This window comes from Crocodylus siamensis, chromosome 8, assembly GCF_052110815.1.
Source record: "Crocodylus siamensis isolate JL-2025a chromosome 8, ASM5211081v1, whole genome shotgun sequence".
In the NCBI taxonomy this organism is placed as follows: Eukaryota; Metazoa; Chordata; order Crocodylia; family Crocodylidae; genus Crocodylus; species Crocodylus siamensis.
Window position 1 is genome coordinate 19434968 of NC_143402.1, and position 23744 is coordinate 19458711.

Genomic DNA, 23744 nt, shown 5'->3' on the forward strand with positions numbered 1-23744 from the left:
AGGTAATACTAATAAAAACGTTCCCTATCCCTGTGCCCCAACCATTACTGAATGACCATTTTCCAGAGATGCTGCTTGGGAATGCTTCTGTCCGTGCGACCATCTGCTGCTGCTTCCGCTGCTCCAGAATAAGCTTTATCTACCTGCAGCTCTTGCTGGTGCTTTGCCTTAGGAAAGATATACCTCACCACGGCTATGCCTACCTGAGGGGATCACAGGGACTCTGAGCAACACTGATTAACTATGTTGCCATGGACAGTAAATGAAGAGCTGGAGAGAACTGATTAAAATCACCCCTTCTCTGCTTCTTAGGGGACAATGAGGAGCTCTTCTCTACAATACATTTGTCCAGATCAGTTTAAAATGACCCAAGTGGTTAGGCTCCAACAAAGATGTAGGGATCACAGCCTGATCTATCACACTGAGTGCTATTTTTCCTGCTGACTAGCCTCAGGGCGTGCATCTACATGTGCGCTGTACTGCACCTGACTAATTAGGTATGCAGTAAAGCATCACTGTTTACATGTGCACCCATATTAGGCACAGTAAACTAATTAACTCTGCTGTAGGATACTACTGTCTGGGACAAGTACTATCCTACAGCAGAGTAATTATGTGTGCTCAAACGCATGTGTAGACTGTGACTAGGGCTGGCTGGGGCACAAGGATGCTACAGTACAGGGGCTGCCTGTCCATGACTGCTCTGCCCCATTCCAGCCCACTCTGCTCTGCTCTGGCTTAAATTGCTGTGGTCCTGGGTGCACGTGAAAATGCTGCGCCCAGGAAGCAGCTGACTCCAGTGTAAACTGCACCTGAGTTTATGCAGGTTCATTAATAACTACTGTAGATACACGCAGTTTCTCCTTTTTACTTTCAGTCTATTACCCCTTCTTACACCTTTGCGTCACTTCAGATAATTTCTCTCTTTCCTTTACTGTCACATGATCCAGCTACTTGTAGCCTATTACATCTGTGCACTTCATGTCCCTCTAACCTATTTAGCTCCCCTAGCATTTTCATGCAACTCAGTCGCTTGAGACCCTTGACTGTCTTCATAAACTCTTCTCTGAATCTCTCCTTCCAGTGTCCTGTATCTTTCTGATAGAACAGTAGTTGGAACTGAATGCATTGAATGCAGTCCCCCTATAACCAGCAATATGGAATATAGGCTGCAACTTTCACTGGCATGAAAAAGGCTCACCTGAAAAACTTTGCTATCCCCTGAGAGAAATTGCTTTCAAGCCTGACTGTGGAGCTTGGCTTCCCTCACACTCAAAGTAATAATGAGGAGCACCAACTTTCCCCAAATGGGATAGGAGTGGGGACAGTTGGATTTAGTCTAGAAAAAGGGGATGGCACCTGGGAGGGAAGGATAGAGTGGGGATATGGTTGGAAGTAGGAATGGAGTCTTACTCTCTCTCATTGTGCTGTCATTTGAGAGCAATCTACTAGTAGAGGCAAACAGCACGAGGCAGAGAGATACAATACGTCAAGGGACACTTGCAGAGCAGAGCTTGGGCTTTTAGCTCTGCTAGTCTCCTGAAAGTCAATAGAAATACGCTTAGCTAGAATGCCATGTAAACCCAACACCAATGTGACCCTCCAAAGCTTTTCTATTTAGGAAAACAATAGACCACAAGAACATCTTCATCATAAAGACTTTTGAGATGTGCGGTGAGACAGACTCTGCCTGACAGGGCCCTTTTCACACCTCCTCATGGCAGCCCCGATTTCTGGCCTGTGCCACTCAGTGCACCACGGTGGCCAATGGACTGGATGGAAGGGAATCATGTGTGGCAGCTTTGAATGCACGTGACAGATAACAACAGAGAGAAGCCCAGTCTAATCTCCTTCACAAGGACCAGACAACTTGGGGAAACATCAGGTATGCTACTGCATCCCAGCGCTCCAGCTTGACCACAGCTGCCTAGTTCGCAAGATGCACGTTAACCTGCTCTAAAGTAGGATTCCCTCTTAAAGACTTGCATGAGTAGCACTCTACCTAAGTAGGACATCACCAGGTAGCCTTTGCATACATTGCTTCTCAGTCACATACTTCTGCAAAGCAAAGTCTGTGATCACCATAAGGATCTCTGTTCAGAATCCATGGCACATGCTAGCACCACAAATGTATATAAGAGATCATACCTGAAGAAGGCATCTGATCTTCCATCCTTTTGCACCATCCCTAACATACACAGGAGAAGCAAAAGGAAGAAGCTAACACAAGAACGTAGATTAAAAACACAGAGCCAGAAAGTCTTAAACATTTGGAATTCAGTCTTATTCACTGACCCCGGTGCTCCACTTTACAGTCCTGAATTGATTTCTTGCCTCAAATAGATTTCTAGATGAATTGCAATTAAAATGAATTATATGGTGCCATTAAAAGGTTACGCGTTTTCATTTCAGGTTTTTTTCATGTTTCTTGGCTTTCTGGATCCTTTTATGCTTTTAAATATTATCAGCTAGCCCATGGTTTATAGTGATCTTTCTTTTCTTTTCTGCTGTCCTCTTACTCAAGCCAAACTGTACTGCACTCATCCATCTTTATGTTTTATTAATACAAGGAATATGCTGTGGGTAGATCATACTCCCTTATTACATTTCCCTATTTATAGTTTGCCAGTGGTAAAAATTCCAGTGGCAAGCACTGAAAATGGCTTCAGAGAAGGCTCAGAGCACTGTTTATGCCTTTATCCATTGAGGCATCTGCTTGCTGAGTCAACCTGTACCCCAATGATGCCAGTGTCACATGCTCTTGCAAAGAAATCAACTGTATCTAGTGTCAGATTCCAGCTAATAAAAAACCAGGACATCAAATATGTAGGCCCCCAATGAACACCATAGGAACAGCTTTGGGTTTTCTAAAAAGGTTGCATGGACACTATCAAGCTGAAAGCATAATGAATCCATACTGGACCTCCTCACTCCAACCAAAGAGTACATTAATCTAAGAGTGGTTCATTGTGGCAGCTTGCAGTGCCAGTCACCTCTTAGGATGAGTGCAGGGAGCAGAATCCTGCTCATAAGGGTTCTTCTACCTCAGTCTTTGTCTGAAGTAACTAAGGACTAGATTATGCCTTTGATGCCTTTCTATGAACTCTGCGTATGGAACACAGTATAACTGATACCCCAAGAGCACCTCATGCACAATTCTTGTCTTTCTCCCTCCTTGGTCAATAGGAGAAAAATTGTAAAAAATGGTTGGTTATATGTAGGGACCTACTGAAATTACAATTTCACGGAAATCACAAAATCTGGAATTACCTGCAAAAGCAAGCAGTGTCTACGAAAACTTACTGAAAATAAAATGGTGACCCAGAGGGAACCAGCAGTCTTCACAGTGATGCGGCCTGGCTCTACACCCCACCCGGGCAAAAAGGGAGAGGGGGGCTACTAGCACTAAGGAGAGCCAAAGATGGCTGCTGCTCCTGTCCTTCACTGCTAACTGGCTTAGAGGGCTGCCTGTCATGTGGCCCCGCCCCTCTCTACCAATCAATGGGAAGGGGCAGGGCTGCATGATGGATGGCCCTCTGCCAATCAGCAGTGAGGGGTGGGGATACCAGGGGCCCTTGGCCAGAGACTTGGGGAAGACCTGCTGTGATCAGCCCATGCAAAAGGTGACTGGCCCCACAAGCTCCCCATGAATCAGCAGGCTGCTTCCTCAAGTTGAGTAGATCCCTAGTCACGTGGGATTTTTGACCGGGACTACCAGCAGAAATGTCAGACATCAGCCCAGAAAACCCGTCCTCGTGGGCAGCTTCAGTTCTACAGATTCCCAGTGTTCCTATCTGAAATTCCATAAGTCTTTCCCTTATAACCCCTCCTGTCAGCTCTCACAGCAAAGACATAAGACAGATAGTCAGGTTGGCTTGATTTGAAACCCGAGGTTCTGACTTCTGCAAACAGGCCGACTCTCCTCTGGGCTTGAGGTCATTTAGAGAAACTGTCTGGAGATGCTCAACCCATCCACAGCAAGTCCCAAGGTGACCTTCTGCATGCCACTGACATTGTTTTGTGCCCCTGTCTCCCCATCCCTGGCATCGGGGAAATGCGACAGTATTTATCTACCTCACAGCCTTTTAATTAACTCATCTTGATAAAACATTTGTAGATAATTATTATTTGAATAATTAAGTATTATTTGAATGAAAAGCTTTGAGTATTATCATCACCAGAGCGGCTCTGTAATTTTAGCATGAGCTAGAAAAAAAATGTAAGTAAAATTAATTGCAGTGGGGATGAAAGGGGGATAAAAAAGGGGAATCTGAACAAAAGTGCAATGTCCCTAATAGCCAGGAGGCATTTTAGGGCCCAGGATAGTTATCCAAGGGAAGTGGTAGCAGTCCCAGCTTTTTACAATTAGATTTGGCAAAGCATTAAGTAATGGGCTGTAGGGAACAATCTTGCTTCGGGTGGAGATGGAATGAAGTTCTAGGGGCTGGTCCACAAAACACCAGCTTGTGGTATGTGAACTATCACTGGCCAACATGAAACATTTTGAATGCCCAGACCAGGCTGTTGAGCGGCTAGAGTGGTATATGGGCTCCTCTTCATGAAACTGCTTACAGAACAAAAAAAAAGCTGAGCGGCATCTGATCTTTCCAGCCTTTTCAAGCTCTCATGCCTATGATTAGATGAACATTTCTTTGAGATTTACCATGAAGAAATATGTGAGGGAGGATACCTGGAATATTGTACTAACCGCAGTATATGGCATAGCCCAAACTACTTATGACTACTCTTATTCAGTCCTTATGCAAGGATATAATCAGGCATTGAGCGAATGGGTGATGTTAGAAATATTCCTTCTCATTACGCAATTAAAATTATGCAGACTTTAAAAGAGGGGGGGAAAAACCCAACTCCCCTTACACTTAACAGCTGTGTTGATGCTATTTTTTATGTACGTGTCTAACTTACTTTCCCTTGGCTGTTGCAATTTCTTCTCCTTGAAGAGATGTACAGGGCTGGGATGGGTGTTTTCTATCACAAAGGGTATTTTATCCAGAAGGAGTGACATCATTCTGTCTCTCTACTTTCTGCACTGTGAAGATAAACCTTAGAGAAGATGAAGAAGGTCTGAGAGGTTTGGGCCTTGAATTTGCAAGGTGTTGATGAACATTTAGGAGCTGATGACCACCCTGGCTAGGGACAGACATTACACATAAACCAGTTTAAGTGATCAGAGACTGGTTTCAACCTGTAACAGAACAGACATTCAGTGCACATAAACCAGTTTGAAAATGGCCGAAACTGGTTTGAGATAAACCTGGTTGAATGTAGTATCAGACTTAACTGAGTTGGGTCAAACCAGTTTATGCAATGTTTGTCCCAGACCCCTTCCTGGCTTAACTTAAACCAGAGTCCCCCAGCATCCCAGATGCTTTGCAGCCCTTGGCGGGGCTCTCTGGTCCACAGCAGACCTGCTCCCCCTTCCTCCCGTTCCCTACCAGAAGCTCTGGCAGAGACTTGCAGGCACAGCAGGGTCTGCCTGGCTTCCCCTTACCCCACCCCCCTCGCCACTTGCTGCTCAAGCAGGGATCTCTCCCTCCTCTCTCCCACAGCACAGACCATAGCCAGCATGTGGTCTTCTAGCTAATGCTGAGAGGTGTCTGTGTAAGGCAGACAGGATAAAGGCAGACAGGACACGACCGCCTAGGGCTTTTTGGAACTAATCAGCAGGTTAGCTAGTAATGTCCCTCCCTTTCTTCCTTGGAAAAAAAAAGTTGTTTAAGAAGAGCTTGAACTAATGAGAGAGGCTTTGTTTTGCTGATGGGCCAATAAACACTGCATAACCCCCTGCTGGCATTGTGGCTGGTCAGAGGAGCAGCCAGGGGGCCGGGGTGGAGACCCTCACTAATCAGAGTGTTCTGCTGGGCCTGGCTACACCCCCCTCAGCTCAGCTCAGCTCAGCACTGTAGAAGGGATGGGAGGGCTGCTCTAGCACCCCCTGGCTTCTAGCCTGAGCCACTGCAGGCATGTACCTGCATTTCCTCAGTCCAGAGGGGATGTCTGAAGGGTTACAAACTGATTCAGCCTAGCCAAGTTAGACTAACCTACAAAAATTGAATCAATTCAGATTCAGGCTTTTTGAATGTCTGTCCCTAGTTGCTGAGTTCCCATGGACCTTCCAGAAGAATTAACAGCCACAGGGAGCTACTCAGCACTTTGTAAGATCAGGTGACTGTCACAAGCTCCATGGTACAGAACACAAGAGTTTACTAACAGTTCAGAGCAGGGACATGCTGGGTTGAGTCATTTTGGGGCTGTGCAACTCAAAGCCTGAGCTCAACTCATATTTTACTGATATATATGAATAAATAGCTTTGTTGGTCATCCTGAAGAGCACTGTGTTGGAGTCCATTTTACACAGCACAAGACATGAGAACTGAAAAGCTCTTCTTTTAAGTATATATAAATGCATGATGCAGCTTAATTCAATGCTGTTTGGGAAGCATATTGAAAGGCATTAGAAAAATGCCAAGCTGCTCCTTTTGATCAATTAAACCAGAGTCCCCCAAAATTAATAATTTTATTAATTCTCAATGTTAAAACATAAGATCCTGAATTAGTTGAGTATGGATTGAAGACTTTAAAAAGGTATAAATTGAGATGATAAAGATCAATGGTGTTTAAAACACATTGTGTATATTACTCCTCTCCCACATATATTACCTAATATTTACATACAGATGGTATACCTACAGAACAATTGGGGCCAAATTTATCCCTATTCTGACTCCACTGAAATCAGCAGAGTTACATCGGGGTGAATTTAATCCCTAATCCTTTAGTTGGGTGCCAAGTGGAATTCCAGGTGTTGCTGCCTGCCTTCCTACAACAGAGTGCCAGCAGAGGTGCACAAGAGGCAGCTCCCTCAACAGAAAGAAGAAAGCATCCTCTGTGAGGGGAGCCTCCATCTACGAGAGCAAAGGATTTGTCAGCCTTCAGGGCTCACTGCAAAGCTTACTCTTTTGTCCTCTCATCTCAGGCTGCTGCTGAGAGAAGGTGGATGAAGTGGAGACATTCCTGGGCAGTTCATAGTTTATGCTAAAAATGTTGCTTAGTTCTTCCATAGTGCTTTCAGCAGCCAATCTCAAAGCACATTATGAAGAAAGCCAAGTGTCTTTATTCCCATTTTACAGGCTGGAAATTAATGCCCAGCCACTTCATCCCTCTGTGCCTTCTTTTCTCATCTGTGAAATAGGAAGACAGGAAGAAGAACTCCTTGTTGGGTCAGTCTAGAACCATCTTATTTGTTATCTGTTCCTGATCCCCTGTTTCCTTCAAATCACTTGCTTCCCCCTGCTTAGGATGATTAGCAAGCAAGAAGAAACAGCCTGTCCTCTCTGAATATCCTTCTGTTTGATGTGGATGATTGCATGACCCCCTGCGGGACTAGACAAATAGTTTTAAGGCAGCAGAGCCAATTAATACTGTACTTGAATCCTCTCCTATTTTACCATTCATAGACACAGCAACAAGAAGTGGTAGAGAAGGGAGTCTAAAATCAGCTTGGAGAGAGAAAAACACGAAGACCATAAGGCTCTGGCTAAAAGTAGCTGTTGATTTCATTCTCCCATTTGTGTGTAGGTGGATGGGTGGGTGGGAGTGTGTGAAAGACAGGGGGATGGGTGCAATAGTTATTTCCAGCTGCATTCATGTGTGATTTCTCAAAGTACTGTGATTTTAAAGAAAACAGAGCTGGGGTGGGGAGAGGAAGAAGCAGGATCCTTGCAGGCAAAAGCATAAATAACAAAAGAAAAAAAAAACACTGTTGTCTTGAATTTTTCACTGCTATTATTTGCATTAAAAATATAACAAAATCAAAGGCTGGTGGAACTGGATTTGCAAATCAGACCCAAATGTATAAGACAAAAACACAGCCAGTTGACAGACCTGCACACATCAATGGTTAAATGATGCTAACAAATACTGCTTGCAGAAGCCCTTCCTCCTAATGAACCGCAACGTTTTCTTCACTCCCAGAGATTATGTAACATGCTGCTGCCTTGCTACTGACTCACACTTACATGTAGTCCCAGATACGGTTTGATATGTGTGCTTCTGTGTGAGGGAAAGAGAGGCAACCCAGCAAATTCTCATGAAAAGCAGATAAGAGAGATTCCTTAAGCATTAGTGACAGGTAGACACTTCTGGGGTGAAACACAGCAACTGTTTATCAGTGCATAGCCGCATACCAGTGGCCTCCAGTAAACAAGCAACCTCCCAGGAGGACAGAAGATAAGAAGGACACTGAAACAAACACCCCCACAACACCCCCAGGTTCCTGATCCTTACAGAATAGATGCAATTGCATCAGGTATTTAATGCCTGGTCAGAAACATGACCTCTGAGCCCAGAATACTGTTCTGTAAAATCATGCCAGACTAATGGGTCAGTGCTGACTCAGAGCCCTGCTGGGCCAGGCGTAGTACCTCCTGATGAAGGGGAAATCTGCTGAAGAATGCCTTGCATTCAAAGCTTGTCTAACTTTCTCCCAGCCAGGCAGTTCATCCAATAAAAGATACCTACAAAGATCCTTGCCTCTTGCATACCACCTCTTGCAGCCTTTAGACATGTCGAGGAGAGAAAAGGAGAGGTTCCTAAAGACGCCTCATTTCATTTATCAACCCTGAAGTGCATTTCCTGACACTGAACATTCAGGAAGACAACAATCTTATATTTTCAGATTTATTCCTAATGGCAGATCCTGCGCTTAGCCCTTATGTAAAAAGCCAGCCCACTCGTTCCAGGTCTGCTCCTACATTCCTCCCTCCTCCCCCCCGCTGCACACAGACATACTTCTCCGCCTCTCTTTCTTTTTAATCAGTAGGAAAGATGTCCAGATGCCTCTGTAAAATCCTGGATCTCCAACAGATTGGCGCAATCTGGTGCTGGACACTATCGGATTAAAGATTTATCTAGCCTTGACCACAAAGACTGAAAATCTATCCAGCTGTCATCTAAACACTGCTGAATTATTTCTAGTAATTACAGCTGACTCTGCTCAATACTTTAGACTTGAGCCCCTATTTCAATGAGCTTGATGCAGGCAAGGAGTTACCTTCACTAAAGACTAAAGGAGGGATGGCCCATTTCCTGAGGCAGAGGTGTGATGCCAGCACACGGGGATGGCAAATGTACAACCAGACCGAGCATGTATGTCATTTTAAGGCCTTTATGGCTTATAACTCCTACCTCCCCCAGCACCGGATTAAATCAGGCCATGTCAAAGTGTTCAGCTACAGGCTGGGTTGGAGAGGCAGAGAAAAGGCAGCAGGAAGCTCTGGAAAAAATTTGGTTGACACCTCATTTGGCTGAAATTTTCATGGGGCTGCAGGGGAACAGAGGTTGGGATGACAGTCACCGTGTCTCTGAAAGGGCACAAGGAGTACACACTGCTAACCCACCGATCAGTGCCAGGGGCCAGTGCAGGAGGTGGCCCTGCCCAAATTCCACCCTCCTTGCTTTCCGCTTCGAAGAGAGCAGCGCCTCCATTGGCAACAGCCATTGCTGTCGCCGCCACCACCACAGCGGCTAGTCCTACCCATGGGAAAAATGAGGGAAGACTACTCATGCTGCTCTTTCCTCCATCTTAGTCACATATGCTGAGTCTCTCTCATATTTTACACATCAGAGGAATACAAACACCCAGACACTCGAGGGTGCTTCTATTTCTATAGAACTATTTTTAGACAGTGAAGCTGCAATTTAATGCACAATTCTAGATCTGATGGGTTTAAAAGAACTCCCATTGCCATTTAAAAGAAGCTGACGCTTGCTTCATGGAACCTTTCAAATGCATTCTAGTCAGTTTTGGGGACTGGTTTATGCCTATGTTATTTTTAAATTGCATTTTTATAGCCGCTTACAAAAATCAAAGCAACTGCATCACTACATGCCTTGAAATAGATGTTAAAAAGCAACCATCGAAGAGTAATTACTCTTTTGCAAGCTCAAAACAAAAATCACTACACCTCAGCTAGGTAAGAAAGGAGAACTGCACTGAATCTGATCAGTAGCTTATCAAGTCACAGTGAAGGAATAATGAGCATTACCTAATAGCAATTCTGTGTTAGAGCAGAAGCCACCACAAACAACACACTGACTAAATCTTGACAGATGCATTGAACTGAATAAAAGAAAAGAGACCAGTATCATCAGGATTAACACAGGCAATCAAGCCTGTTGGTATTAGTTTTAAAAATCCCTAAAAACACAAGGAAATCTTCATTCCACTTTCCCAGTTTTCTTCTTTGTTATCAAAACTTTTCTGCCACAGTCATTCTGCAAATGAACCTACAGTTTAGACGATAATGACCAATTTCTATGCTGTTATTTTTTGAAGTATTTATTTATTTATTCATTCATTCATCTTTCCCAAACCTTGGAACTTTGCTCCTTAAAAATGCATATTTCTGCTGATGAGTCCAGTTCTAAAGTCTTTGGATTATGATCTCTCAGTCAGTTTTGCAGCAATCAGTTATGATGTCTCAAACAGAGGATTATGGATTAAAAAAAAACAGCCACAAGAGAAAATATCTCCTTAGTAACAGAGTCTTGCTTTCATGCAAATGCCCCAAATATTTAAAAAGGGCAAGTTGGAACATGAGAAGAAAACATAAACCACATCAACAGAAATTGACTTAAATAACTGGATACTCTGCCTTGGCTATTTAGCAGCATCAGGAATTCAGAAGAGTCTGATACATCCCTGACTATCATATCATAAACCCAGTGACAATTATCCTCATCATTATGAGTAAGATATCTCTTTATAAAGGTCAACATGTGAAGCTGTCAGCAGGATATGAAAATGAAGGTGGAAAATATGGGCTGCAACTCCCAGTAGAAAATCAGATGAAATAGTGCTTTTCACCTTGAAGAGATGAACAAATTAGGTACAAGGAATTATTTTATCCACTGTAAAAATGCAGCTCTCTCTGGAGTGGATTGGGACAGCTACTAAGCAGTGCACAGCAACACCTACATGGCAGCTCAGCAGAAGGAGCACAGTATACCAGAGCACGCTGAAATTTAAAGGAGAAATTGATGCAGGCAAAATACAAACTGAAATCTTCTCAGCACATAGTGCTCTAGTGAGAAGTGCAATGAGACATCTAATGACCAGAAATTATCAGGAACTTAAGTTTACACATTGTCAGAAAAACAGAAAAATCCAGCAGCTCAGGGTCTCCTGAAACCAGGTAGAAGTACATACTGCTTCACTTCTGACTTAGCACCACCTACTGACTTAACAATACCACTGTTTTAATGCTTCAATGTTTCCTTTTGCAGTCTCCCGTCCAAGTATCGATCAGAGCTATTTCTCTTCGGCACCTCAGTTCTGATATGACCACAGCACAGGGCAGCAAGGCTACAACAATATTTATAACCATAGACAATTAAGCAAGAAAAGTAGGATTAGCTGACAGTGCATTCCTATCTGTTTAGCTAGCCAGAGGCTTCTGCTAAGAATAGAAACTAGACAATTGCAGCGAGGGGTTGATGTGTTTTTTTATGGTATGCTAAGGTTGGACAAGTCCTTTCTCCATCCTGATGTGGTATCCATAACCAGCCTGGACATATGCAGACTTTGTTCATATCCTGGTTGGTGGCTCTTGGATGCAGAGGGAGTGGCAGCAGAAATCCCACAGTAAGAACAGTATTCTTTACTGGGCTGGAAACAGATCACAAATCAAGGCTGTTGACATGACATTTCCCAGTGCCAAGCTTCAGGGAAATGAATATGGGCTTCAAGCAGGACTCCTCACTTGTGTACGGTTGGTGTAAGTGGACCTCTGCTCCCTGAGGGTCAGTATGGCCTAGCTGATTGGCCAGAGCCTGGGAGTCAGGAAGCCTTGTTCTGTTCCCAGCTCTGCCATAATCTCACCATGTGGCCAGCACTTGGCACTCCACACATCAGTTTCCTTATCTCTGCTTAGGGATAACGATTGCTGAGCAGCTCTGTGTACAGCTCTAAGATCTTGAGTACGGATCAACTATGCTAAATACAGCCAGCCCAAATCCAGATCTATTCTCTGTAAATGACTTGCCAGCAACATTCTTTCAGGCCCACTTTAATTTTGTCTATTCTGCACTGACCAAGTCTACTGACTCTAGCAGGCATGCTCATCAATCCTCTGAGACGATTTCTGCTTCTGTTAGTTTCTTTCTGATGGACACCCCAGTAATATGGTATTTCAGACAATGTGGACAGGGAGACTCTCAAAGGGAGAAGAATAGTATGGGCTGCATGATGCTTTGAGAGCAACAATCATAGAAAGGGTTAGAAACAACCCAGTTGTCTGCAGGTTCTCTGTGATTAAAAATAAAACCCTTTTCTCAGGAGGAAAACTCATGTTCACATGAAATTCAGCCGGAGTGGACTGAACATACACACACACGCACAAAAAAAGCTTTCAGGGTTTCTTCAGCAGCTCTTCCTCCAGGAGGATCTATTTTTAGTCAGAAACACAAATCACTACAGCTTGACATCAAAACCAGGATTCCCCTCAAAAAGAATGCTAAATCCCACTGTGTATAGTGTAGCAGGCACTGGGCTACACATGCTATATACCTAATTCACCGCATTTCTAAGTCCTTGGGCTGGAATAATAGTATTTTACATTCAAATGCCAAGTTAGGATAGAACATTAATTTAACAGTCCTTACTAAACCTCCGTGACATGCCATTATTTCCATTTTACTGCTGGGGAAAGAGACTCAAAAAAGGTAAAGTGAATTGCCCAAGGCCATACAGTGGATCAGTGGCAGAACAGGGAATGGGTGCCAGGAGATCTATCCTTCAGTCACCTGCTCTACCTGTGCGGGGAAGGAGAGGAGGTGGGAAGGAAGGGGGAACCTCATCCTCTCCACAACAAATATAGCTGTAAGCTACCATCATTATTAGTTTGTCCTCTTCAACGTTCTCTGATGCTTGGGGATATTTCAGATAAAAGAGACCAAGTGATACAATTTATAAAATAGCCCTGATAACATCCCATTAGATGAGATATACATTGAATACAATTATCGCCCCAAGTTCAGAAAGATATACATTGTGAATGCAAAACACAGACCCCACCTCCCTGCCACACAAAAATGCATTATTAACAACATATATAGCACACACCAGCACAGCACAGGCATAGGTACAAACAAACATGCAAGCAAGCACTGTACAGGAAGAGAATTAAAAACTACATCTCCAGTAACCACCGGCATTCATTATATAAAAATGAAGAAACAACAAGAAAATGAAGTGAACCACAAAGAAGAGGTGGGTTCTATTACTTTAACAATTAAAAAAAAAAAACTTACATGGATTTTTGGCAATTTTCCTTCAGACATTATACACAGCAGTTGGGCTGTGTACTGAATACCTGATCCAAAAAGAAATATAACCACATTATGCACACAGATGGGGGTAGGAGTCAGGTGAACATGCAGCTTTTAACAACATTCATCTATGGGATGAGAAAGCACCTCTGCATTCCCACAGAAGGATTCTACTCAGCTCTTCATTCACCATAAAGCATAAGCAAATGCTGTACTGATGCCATCCTAGGGTACAATCCAAATGGCAGGACAGAATAAAACAATCACGTCAGAGACCTCTGAGCTGTCCCGTCCCCCTTTTACTTGTCATGTGAGATTTAAAACTGAGGGGGAGAAAATAGCGAAGGCGGGTCGGGGGAGAGGGCAGTGAAAGTCTTTTTTTCCCCCTTAATAAATCCCTTTTTTAGCCTTAAAGCAACAGAAGTCAGTTCCATACTGGAAAGAATAATAGGTCTCGTGTTGATAATGGTCATACATGCTTTTTCTGAAGCGCCAGTAGGGGAAAAAATGCACCAGTGTTTCCCCTTATCTAGAAAGGTGCCCGAATCTTTAAGAAGGTGGATTGCAGCTCAGAAGGAATGGACGTTTTATGTACTGTGTGATACAGGGGTTGCTATGATACAGTCAGAGGCATTTGCTTGAATCCTGTGGCAAATAACATTGAATCCTGCTTAAGCAGACAAACAGTGAGCTAGGTCTCCCATCACCCAGCTATAACATATACATTGTGGCAGTCACCAGAAAGCTTTTCTTTATTTATTTTTATTACTATTATGGGGCATTTTTAAGGGGCAGCTGATGGGGAGGGGCAATATAATTTTTCCTTAAAAATTAACTTCCCTTTCTATCTCCCTGTCTTCTGGCTTATGTCTCCTCCCAAAGATAAAGAGCCCCACATATTTATATACAAAGGAAGAGAGAATTAAAGGGGCAAACTTCCAAGACCCTGACTCTTCAAACACCTATTCACATGAGTGGCTTGAACAGTCCCCGCCGCATTCGATACATGTAAAGAAAGGAATTCCTATGCATATGTGTCTGTATGGTCGAGCCCTAAGAATACACCTGAAATGTTGCGAGTGGAAGTCATAAAATGTAGATATTTGCCCATGTCGGGTCAAAATGATGCCACTTTGCTACTGTGGGCTGCCATAACTTGAATTACTGCAGAACTCTGTGGGACCCAGTGCTTTTTAATAAAGGTGTCTCACTGATTGCTTCTGCAAAGGAGGAAGTTAGCTAGCTCAATCCTGTACTTCTAGGTTACTGAATGACAGGTGCATTATTATCCGGATGTGATTTTAGTAGCCAGATGAAGGCCTGTCTGAAACAGTGGCCACTGACAAGTGGGAACAGGATGTAAAATATGGGTGCACTGTTAAATGCCCATTTCCTTTCTTTCCCCCAAAAGTCCATGGGAAAGCTCTATCCCACAAGAACAATATTTTTAAAATGGCAATCAAACTTTTCTCCTCTCGGACTTTCATATTCACATTATTACACATAAATGTGACTTATTTGATTCCACCAGCCTTCAGGAAAATAAAAAACAAGCAGATTTGAGTCAAAACCACTTTATAATTCCCAAGTTTTGCATTCAATCTAAACAACAACAACAGCAACAATAATGACGATAATAATAATAAACTAAGTCAATGGCCAATGTGCGATCTACAATGAGCAGAGTTGAATATAGCATTGGGCATCCCTTATTCCAACATACCCCACCACACTTTAATCCCCTGGCAACATAAAATACAAAATCTGCATCACTGGTGGAATCAAAATCAGACTGTCTGAGCTACCAGACTCAAACACAGACACTTCATAGACAACCCCTCTCACACATGCTGCAACATACACCGCCAGACACACACCGTTTCAGAGCACAAACTCTCAGGCAAAACCTCTGTATCAAGGAATGGATTGAGTTAAACACAGATATACAATAGTTACCAAGCATTCCTTGTAGAAATCTTATTGAAAGATAAACCTTCATGCCAAAATCTAACTTTAAAAAAATAAACATTCAGACACTGTTTGGTCTCTTTTTCTGCTCCCTTTCTTTTTAATCCCCCACTCACTCCTCCAAATAACTCTACCACTGAAAACAGTTCAGTCAAAAGGATTATTTTGGTTGGTCTTAGATTGATCCCCATTTTATAGAGACCTATGTTCAGTCATGCTTCCAAAAGGCTCTCCAACCCCTGAGAATACTGACATGCGATGGCTAACATAGAAATAACACAAAACCTTATTGTTCAGCAATCTAAATCTTCTTCTTTGTCATTACGATTTTTAAAAAGAAGATCCACTCAGTCTTTTATCAAGTGCAGCAATCACCTGTTCCATAGGTAGCTACAAGTGAATAAGATAAAAACAGCCGGCAGCCACTGCACTGCTATGGATTTGTCTCACAATTTATGGAGTTAATATAGGTATTAAAACTAGCTGTACCCATCAAACATTTCTGGTCGGTTTATGTGGCTGAATGCTGCAGCACTTGGCCCCAGTGAATTTTTTTCTCCCCTATATTTGTGCTTAAAGCCAGGTTGGAAAATATCGTATTTGCAGCATTTCACTCAATATCAAACCCTGACACCTAGCTTCTATAATTATATTTTTAACTATAACTGAACATTTAACTTGTAGCAAACACATGCTCACATGAATATAACTGAAGGTCTATATGCATATTGCCACTGGTGGCATATGAATTGATATATTAGTCCAGGTAGCAGAGTACCTAGGAAAAATAAAGTAGACAGATCGAACTAGTTTGAGCTGCCTAAAATTATCCTTGGAAATATACAATTACTATTAATATTACCATGAGATGTAAACAGTTCCAAAATATGCTGCGGGGGGGGGGGGGGGGCAGAAAGTTGAGTAAGTCTGAATATTTTCCTTTAGGGGGAATAATTAATAAAGAGTGGATAAGATTTCAGATCCAAAACACTGCTTCTGTACATGACATTTTCATGGAGAAAAGCTATTACTCTTTCCAGTCATTCCTCTTCTATTCCTACTAAACTTCATGCACTAGAATTGCCCCCCAAAATCCATTCCCCGAGTTTCAAACAATTTCACTTTGTTCCAGACATCTCTTAACAACAGGAGGACCTCAAACTAGTGGACACTTTTTCATCGAGCCCATAATATGCATCTTAGCACTTCATTTTCAAGAAAATCAATGTAAATGAAGTCACTGAAAACTACCCATAATGGAATCCTGTTATCCCTGAGGTGGGCAAAGATTTTTCTTTTGTATATACGAAAAAGGAAACTTGAAATGTCATTTTAAAAAAAATCAAAACAAAGCCAACCCCCCCCCATCTGTTGCTTTAGCAAAGGAAAAGAAAAGCATGCAATTCTTTTTCTCTCTGATCTCATCTTCCCAATTTACAAAGATATGAAACACACACAAACAGAATAAAGCCCAATTATGTTTCAATTCATACTATACTTTTAAAGAAAGGAGCTATAGTAATCCAGCGTGGAGACAGAATTTGGAGGCTTTTTTCAGCTGAATACTGAGAATGCAAGTCACACTATCCTGCCACAGAAATCAATCAATCCATCAGAATTTCTCTCTCCTTTTGTGGCTGAATGTTATTTTAGCAAAGATTTAATCCTTTAATAGGATTTCTTGTCCCGTTTCAAAGATGTTCAGTACTAGATTCACGATAAACACACACCGCATCTCACCTGGCACCTATATGGTTACTCCCAGAGACACCAGACATTAATTGCTTACTAGAAATTTCGGCAAAAAAATGACCCTTCTTTGATTAATCCAAGACTGTATTTTTTTAAAAAAACAAATCAAAATAACATAACCAGTGCTTATTACGTAAAGATATTTTTACTCTGCTTCTACCTAGGAATGTAAAACTGTATCAATCTAATAATCAAGAGACAGCTGAATGGATTATTATCATCACATTTAAAACCCAGGCAATAAGCAGCTACACTTACAGGCATACTTAAAAGACAAGACATGACAAAAGATTTAGGGAGAGATAATATACCAACGTCATACATATCACAGCGAGGCCATGTTGAAGCTCAGTGCGTTTTCCCCCCTCAGTAAGAAATCTCTCTCTCTTTCTCTCTCTCTCTCTCTCTCTCCTTTCTCTCTCTCTCTCTCTCTCGCTCTCTTGTTGAATTGCTAGTGGTAGTAGCCCCCAACAGCTCAGGAGAAAAAATCCATTTAACGAGTGCCCAGGAAGAACATGAGTATGACATTCACAAGCAATAGCACTACGATCACTGCAAAAACGACCACCGTTTGAACATCCAAGGTCATGGTGCAATGCAGAACACTGTAGTGTTCAAGATGTGGGGCTGGTAGATTTGGAGATGTCAACCTCTGCTCTGTAAGACTGTCCATACATCCACCATGCTAGAATAAAGGAGAAAACTGTTCCTGGTTTTGTTTTTGTTGGTATTTGGTTTTGGTCTGCTTTTTTGGTTTATCCCCCTAGCTGCTGCCTCTAGCTCATTCTGGAGTCTGCTAAGTGAAGCATCATCACAATCAGTGATCACTTAAGAGGCAAAATCCTTCCTTTAAAAAAAAAAAAAAAAAAAGAGGAAGCAGGCGCTGTCTGTGAGGTTCTCTCTCTTTCTCTTCCCCCCTCTGTCTCTCTCTCTCTTTCGGTCTCTCTCTTGCTGGCTGGCTTGCTTTTTAATTCGTCAAGCCAGTGCAGATAAGAAGCTTGTGTGAGTGTGACAGCTCTGCAAGCTGCTGCTGCTGCTGCTGCTGCATCTCTCGATGCGAGGCGGACCCTTTCGCATACTAATCAGCTCCAGTGACCAGGCAGCAGAGGGAACTTGGCTGTCATTCAAAAGCAAAAGGAAGAGCTGGAACCATAAATAAGGGAGTCTTCCATTTACTGTGGCAGTGAGCAGCATGCAGGCATGTTTCTTCTCCTACTTTTATAGCAGTTAAGAAAACAGAGTGCTCTGGGGGGAAGAAGAGCATAACCAAGTGGTGGGGGCACAGGCCTGATGAGCTCTCTCCCATGCTCTGCCACTGACTTTTTGTGTGGCCATGATGAAGTCATTTAACTTCTCTGTAAAATGAGGGGCTCTATCAGCCTATGCCAGGGAGAAGAGGAGTGGAGAAATTGTTGTATGGAAAGTGCTAAAGAAAAGTGGGGGGGGGGCATTTAAAAAGAATTAATATTTCTGTGAATCTGCTTAGTATGAGAAAGAGTGTAAAGGAAGAGCTGAGCATTTGTTATGTATCTAGTAAGAAGAGGCAGTCACACAGAGTAATCTGAAAAGTCAGGATGGGTCTAAACGAGGAGTGGGCAATTATTTTAGGTGCAGGGCTGCTTACTGCATTTTGGCAAGCCATCGAGGGCCTCATGACAGGCAGGCAGGGGCAGATAAATATTAATTTTCTAAATTTTTTAGGGGCCCTGTGGGCCGGCTAGAATGGCCTAATGGGCCACATCCAGCCTGTGGGCTGCATTTTGCCCACCCTGGTCTAAACAGACATTTTGCAAGGCAAATGACTCTCTCTTCATCTCAGTTCTGTACATTATGATTCAGTCTCTCAAATAACAAATACATCAATCAATCTCTCAGCACTGCACAAGATCCATTTTGCCATACAGGGCATATCTACATGTGCATTTACTCTGGCTTAAAGTTACTGTGCAATAATTTACTGTGCAGCAAGCGGGCATCTACATGTGCAAGCATTAAAGACATTAACGTTGTGTGTAGACTGACTTGGGATGAAAGTTAGTCCCAAGTCAGTCTACACACGCAGTTTTACTTTGCAGTAAGGCATCTACATGTGCATTACTGCACAGTAACTAGTTGGGCATAAATTTATACCTGCATGATTCAGATTTCAAATTTATGCTCCAGTCAGTGTAAGTCACCATATTTACTGTGCAGTATGGACGTGCATGTGTCGACGTGTGCCCGTACTGTGCAGTCATTTCAGTTACTGTGCAGTAAATGTGCATGTGTAGACATACCCACAGAGAACTAAATTGTACCCTGATCTCTTGGATGTAGAAGTAGAATTAGGAAATGAGGGGTAGCATCTTTATTTAACAATCCAGGATGTTAAATCGTCCATTAAATGCTCACACATGGGTCATTTAAGTCCTTAACAGCAAAATACACAATGCCAAGATTCCTAGTTACAGCCCCTGCCCCACTCCTCAAATCCCAGCACCCACACTTGCTTTGGAAATGTATCATGAGTTAAAAACAGAGATTTTCTTGGTTGGAAGGATTCTGAAAAGCAAATGATTTATGGCAGCAACAGGAAGATGAATGTAGAAATGCTGCCAATGCACATGCATTACATGCCGAAATATGAATACCAGGGCTGATCTTCAGTGCATTCCAGGAAATCTGCTCCTTACAACGTACTTAGAAAATGTGTGTCCAGAGACCAGGAGAACATGCAAAAAATGAGCAGACTTTTCTTTTTTTTGGTGAGAAAACTGTCAAGAATTCAGAAGGATTTTAGGATCTTTTATCTCAAATGAATTGTAGTCCCAATCCATCCTCTCTGATTACACGTGCCTAATCATTACATAGTTGAGCTGGCTGGTTACTTCTAATGCCCTGGTGATATTGTTCCCTTCAGTGGAGCTGTCCAGAGGCTGAACCCAGGAACTTTGGGTCTAAAAACCACAGGACTGTTGCTTGTGCTGAAGAACCAGCTCTCTTCGGACAAAGACAGAAGTAAACTCACAATCCCAACCTTTTTAGCAAGTGCACCACTAATTAGCCCTGCACCCTCCCTGGGTGTCACCCTGATCCCTTTCCCTCACCCAATCTGCTGCTCTGTTTTCTGTTCCCTGCCCTGTGCTCCCTGCCCAATCTGGCTGCTTTGTTTTCTGCTGTCTTCCCTATCTGCTTCTGTGCTACTTGTCCCCTTCCTGGCCTGCTACATGCCACACAAAGAGGCTGCCCTACAGGTTGGCTACCTGTGGCCTATGTGGTCCTGTCACTAAGCAGGAAGAAAGCCCAGGACAGATTAGGGACAGTTACAAAGAATCAGGACAGCAGAACGCAGTACCTGTGAGCGTTCGGATCGGTAGGGATCTGAGCTTGATCCCACACCCCTGAACTTGATGGAGTAGCACCAGTGCGGGAATCAGAATCAGGGGCTTCTGGTAAATACAAAAGATAGATGCTTCCTCTTGGACCCAGGTTCTTCCACATTCTCTTATGGTGAGTGTATATCTCACCCCCCTCCACAGGTGTTCAAAAGGATTTGAAGCACAGCTTCAACCCCTCAACCTAAATGAGTATCTCCCTGTGCCTTAGATCAGTAATAGCCCTCTATTCCACCAGAGGGGAATATTGCATACACTTTGCCCATCTGTCACAGTCAGTGTTGGGGAAAGGTGCTAGATCTTTGATCCAGATAACAGAAGTCATTTCTCCAGGGAACAAGTATGCCTAGGAAGTAACAGTGCAACCTTCCTGCTCTCCCTCAAGTTATTTACAGAAAGGAATATACCTGGGCGTGGGAGGGAAGCTCAGTCTTTATGGATCATTCATTCCTTGGGCTCTGCTTAGGCTGTTAGTAGTTTGTGGTGTGAACATCTGCTTATTGGGAATTAGACTGAGAACACAAAATCTAACAAGCTTCAGAATAAGTGGGGATTGTGCTGTGTTAAACTATGTTAGAAGTAAGTGTGGGCTGGGTTATGGATGATTGTAAAATGGAGTCTTCTGCTTCTAAAAGCCCAAAGCTGTCCCAAATGCCTGAGATTCCCAGCCCAGATCAAACAGAATCTCTCTCATTCAGGAGGTGAGAGTGAAGGGAGATTTTTCACCTGTATATTTACAAGAAGCTTCTTTAAACCTGCTCAGGGCAACACAACTTCATTGTTAACACACTGGTGAGACTGCAGGGCTGCTGGAGAATTCTCCTCTGAACTTATATTCTCTATAACTAATTTAAGGGACTGTTTTTAAGGTTTTTTGGCCTACTACACATCTTCTGGAAGGCCAAACTATCCAGAAGGTCAAATGAAAATGTGCAGAATATTTATTATTCTTATTTTCTAAATAGATTCATTTCTCTGCATTCATGCCATCAATAAGCCTGTTCCAAAACTCCACTTCTGAACACCCTTGTACTTTAAGGAAATTCCAGGTTGGGTCAAAACTGTATGAGCAGTTCCTCTGATATCTGCAGTTGGCCTCATGAACTTAGGGGTACCCAAATCCTATACCTGGCCCTTATCTCTAAAATAGGATAAATGGCAAGGAAGTTTGGATCTGGAACCTAACCTTGTGTCTCTGGTTCATTGCTGCTTCCTTTGAAAACAATCAAGTGGAGGTTTTTTCTGTCTGTTAATGTGACAAACATGGTGGCCTGTAACTGCCACTAGGTGGCTCAGCACATTAAAGTTCAGCAAAATACTTATCAGGAGAATCAAAATGTGAGGGAGCCTGGGCAAGAGGAGAGATTCATGTTTGCCATTTTCTAAGCCAAACACCAGAACCTAAACCTGAACTGCTCCAGGCCATCCACATGATAATGTTACTATACAGCTGCAATCCATATGCTTTGACTTGTGGGCCCAAAGAAAGGGAAGGCAGCAGGGAGGACTCTTGCATTTAAGCTGGAATTTGTATTTTTACATCAAGGCAGAAGATAGGCCAAGGCAACTCAGACAGAATTGCTTAGAAATATCTAGAAATACTGTGCAACAGTGGTTTGACATGTTCAGTAGATACTTCTGAAGCTGTAAAAGATTTCATTATGGGCAATCTGCCTGGCAGGTCACACCTGGTCACCCTCCAGGAGCTGAGGCACTGAGAGCACAGGTGGAGAGAAAGGTTATAAATAGAGAAGTTAAAAACAGCTCTGTGGCATCACTGACCAGGTGATGCAGGACTGAGAGCTCTGTCAGCTATGAGGGCAGGGTCCTGATACCTGTAATACTTTGGATACAGACTGTAGATTTCTGTTTCACTGGCAACTATGGACCAGACAACTAGTAACCCCAGGGCTAGAAGGCATTGTCAGCGGAGACCACAACCTGGCTGACTGCTGACAGCACACTGAAGTGTCTAAAATCAACCCTTTGTGCCCTTTTACTCCAATTCTCACATACAAAAGGATGTGGATATAATACACAAACTCAGAAATCACCTCTGAAAGATCAGACGGGAATGTATTGGTGTGCACACTGACAGACGCAAGTGGAAATGGTACGCTAAAACTTTGCATTTATATTTAAATATGCAGCTAATTACTATGCAATAGCCTTTGCCTAACAGGCCATAGCAATATGCAGTAGCTTTTGCGTATTGCTACTGCTTCTAACAGGCAATAGCAATATGCGATAGCCTTTGTCTAACATGTATTTATAGTATTTCCAATAACATTTACCATGTTTTATATTATTTGCAATGTCTTCTGCTTGCATTAAATATCTATTTTATTAAAAACAGTGTGGTAGTCCATCAAAACACTTACTCAGCAATATTAACACCTAATTTATCAGTGTTCTATATGCAATAACACTGAGGTCTCAATGTTGGGTAACAAACTCTGAAAAGTCCTGGAAAGGCCAAAACTGTGGCATGCGCTTCAGCAAAATGTAAAGATGAGATCTGGAAAGGAGTCTAACAGAGTTATACAAACTATTGTTTCAGCAACCCTTACTCTGTTGCACCCACACAAGTCAATAAGGGCTGATTCAGGCAGCTGCCACTAATACATTCTTTTTGTTTTTAATGGACTAGGCTCCCAAGACAGAAAACAGAGGAACCACTGAATACAGAGGAACTGTAATAATGTTAATTCTGAGCCACATCTTTGAAGCAGAAGATTTCAAGCTGCTGTTCTCCATGATGAGCCTTTTCAATACGCTGCTTTGAGGCATGTGAGCCTGCCTCCTTCTGGTGGATGGCACTAGTGACTATAAAAGCCTACTACTTACAGCTCAGTCAAATATTCCCTTAACTCAAGAGTCAGGAGTCATGCTTTGAATGCTGGGAGTCATGCTGTCTTTGCACGTGCCAGCAGAGACAAGAAGGCTAGTCCAATGTTTAGGATCTGACACTTCAGAGACATGGGCTCAATTCCCTATTCTGTGACAGGTTTCCTTCAAGACCTTAGGCAAGTTGTTCAGTCTCTCCATGTCTCAGTTCCCCTGTCAATAAATTCAAGCTAAGAGCAGTTTCCTATCTTAGATGTGTATTGTGAGGATAAACACTTTAAAGATTATGAAGCACTCAGCTGTCTAATAATTGGCCGTACAAGTACCTAAAAATGTTAGCTAGAACACGACTGTTTTTAGCCCAGACTGGCTGGCAATTGTGGCATTAGTGCATGTCTGTGAATGGTACTGGATGCTCACAAAGAAGTCCAAAATCTCATTCTTTCCTCCCCT

General features: G+C 42.7%; 2 protein-coding genes across 3 annotated transcripts in view; both read right to left on the reverse strand.

Moving 5' to 3' along the window:
- The window catches only part of ARHGEF9 (Cdc42 guanine nucleotide exchange factor 9), a 360924-nt gene that overhangs the window by 174089 nt on the left and 163091 nt on the right, over positions 1-23744 (reverse strand). The window lies entirely within an intron of this gene.
- LOC149858160 (uncharacterized) lies at positions 17421-18050 on the reverse strand. The gene has a single exon (XM_090059157.1). It carries the CDS (start codon positions 17741-17743, stop codon positions 17564-17566), a length of 180 nt encoding a protein of 59 aa, XP_089915283.1. The 5' UTR covers positions 17744-18050; the 3' UTR covers positions 17421-17563.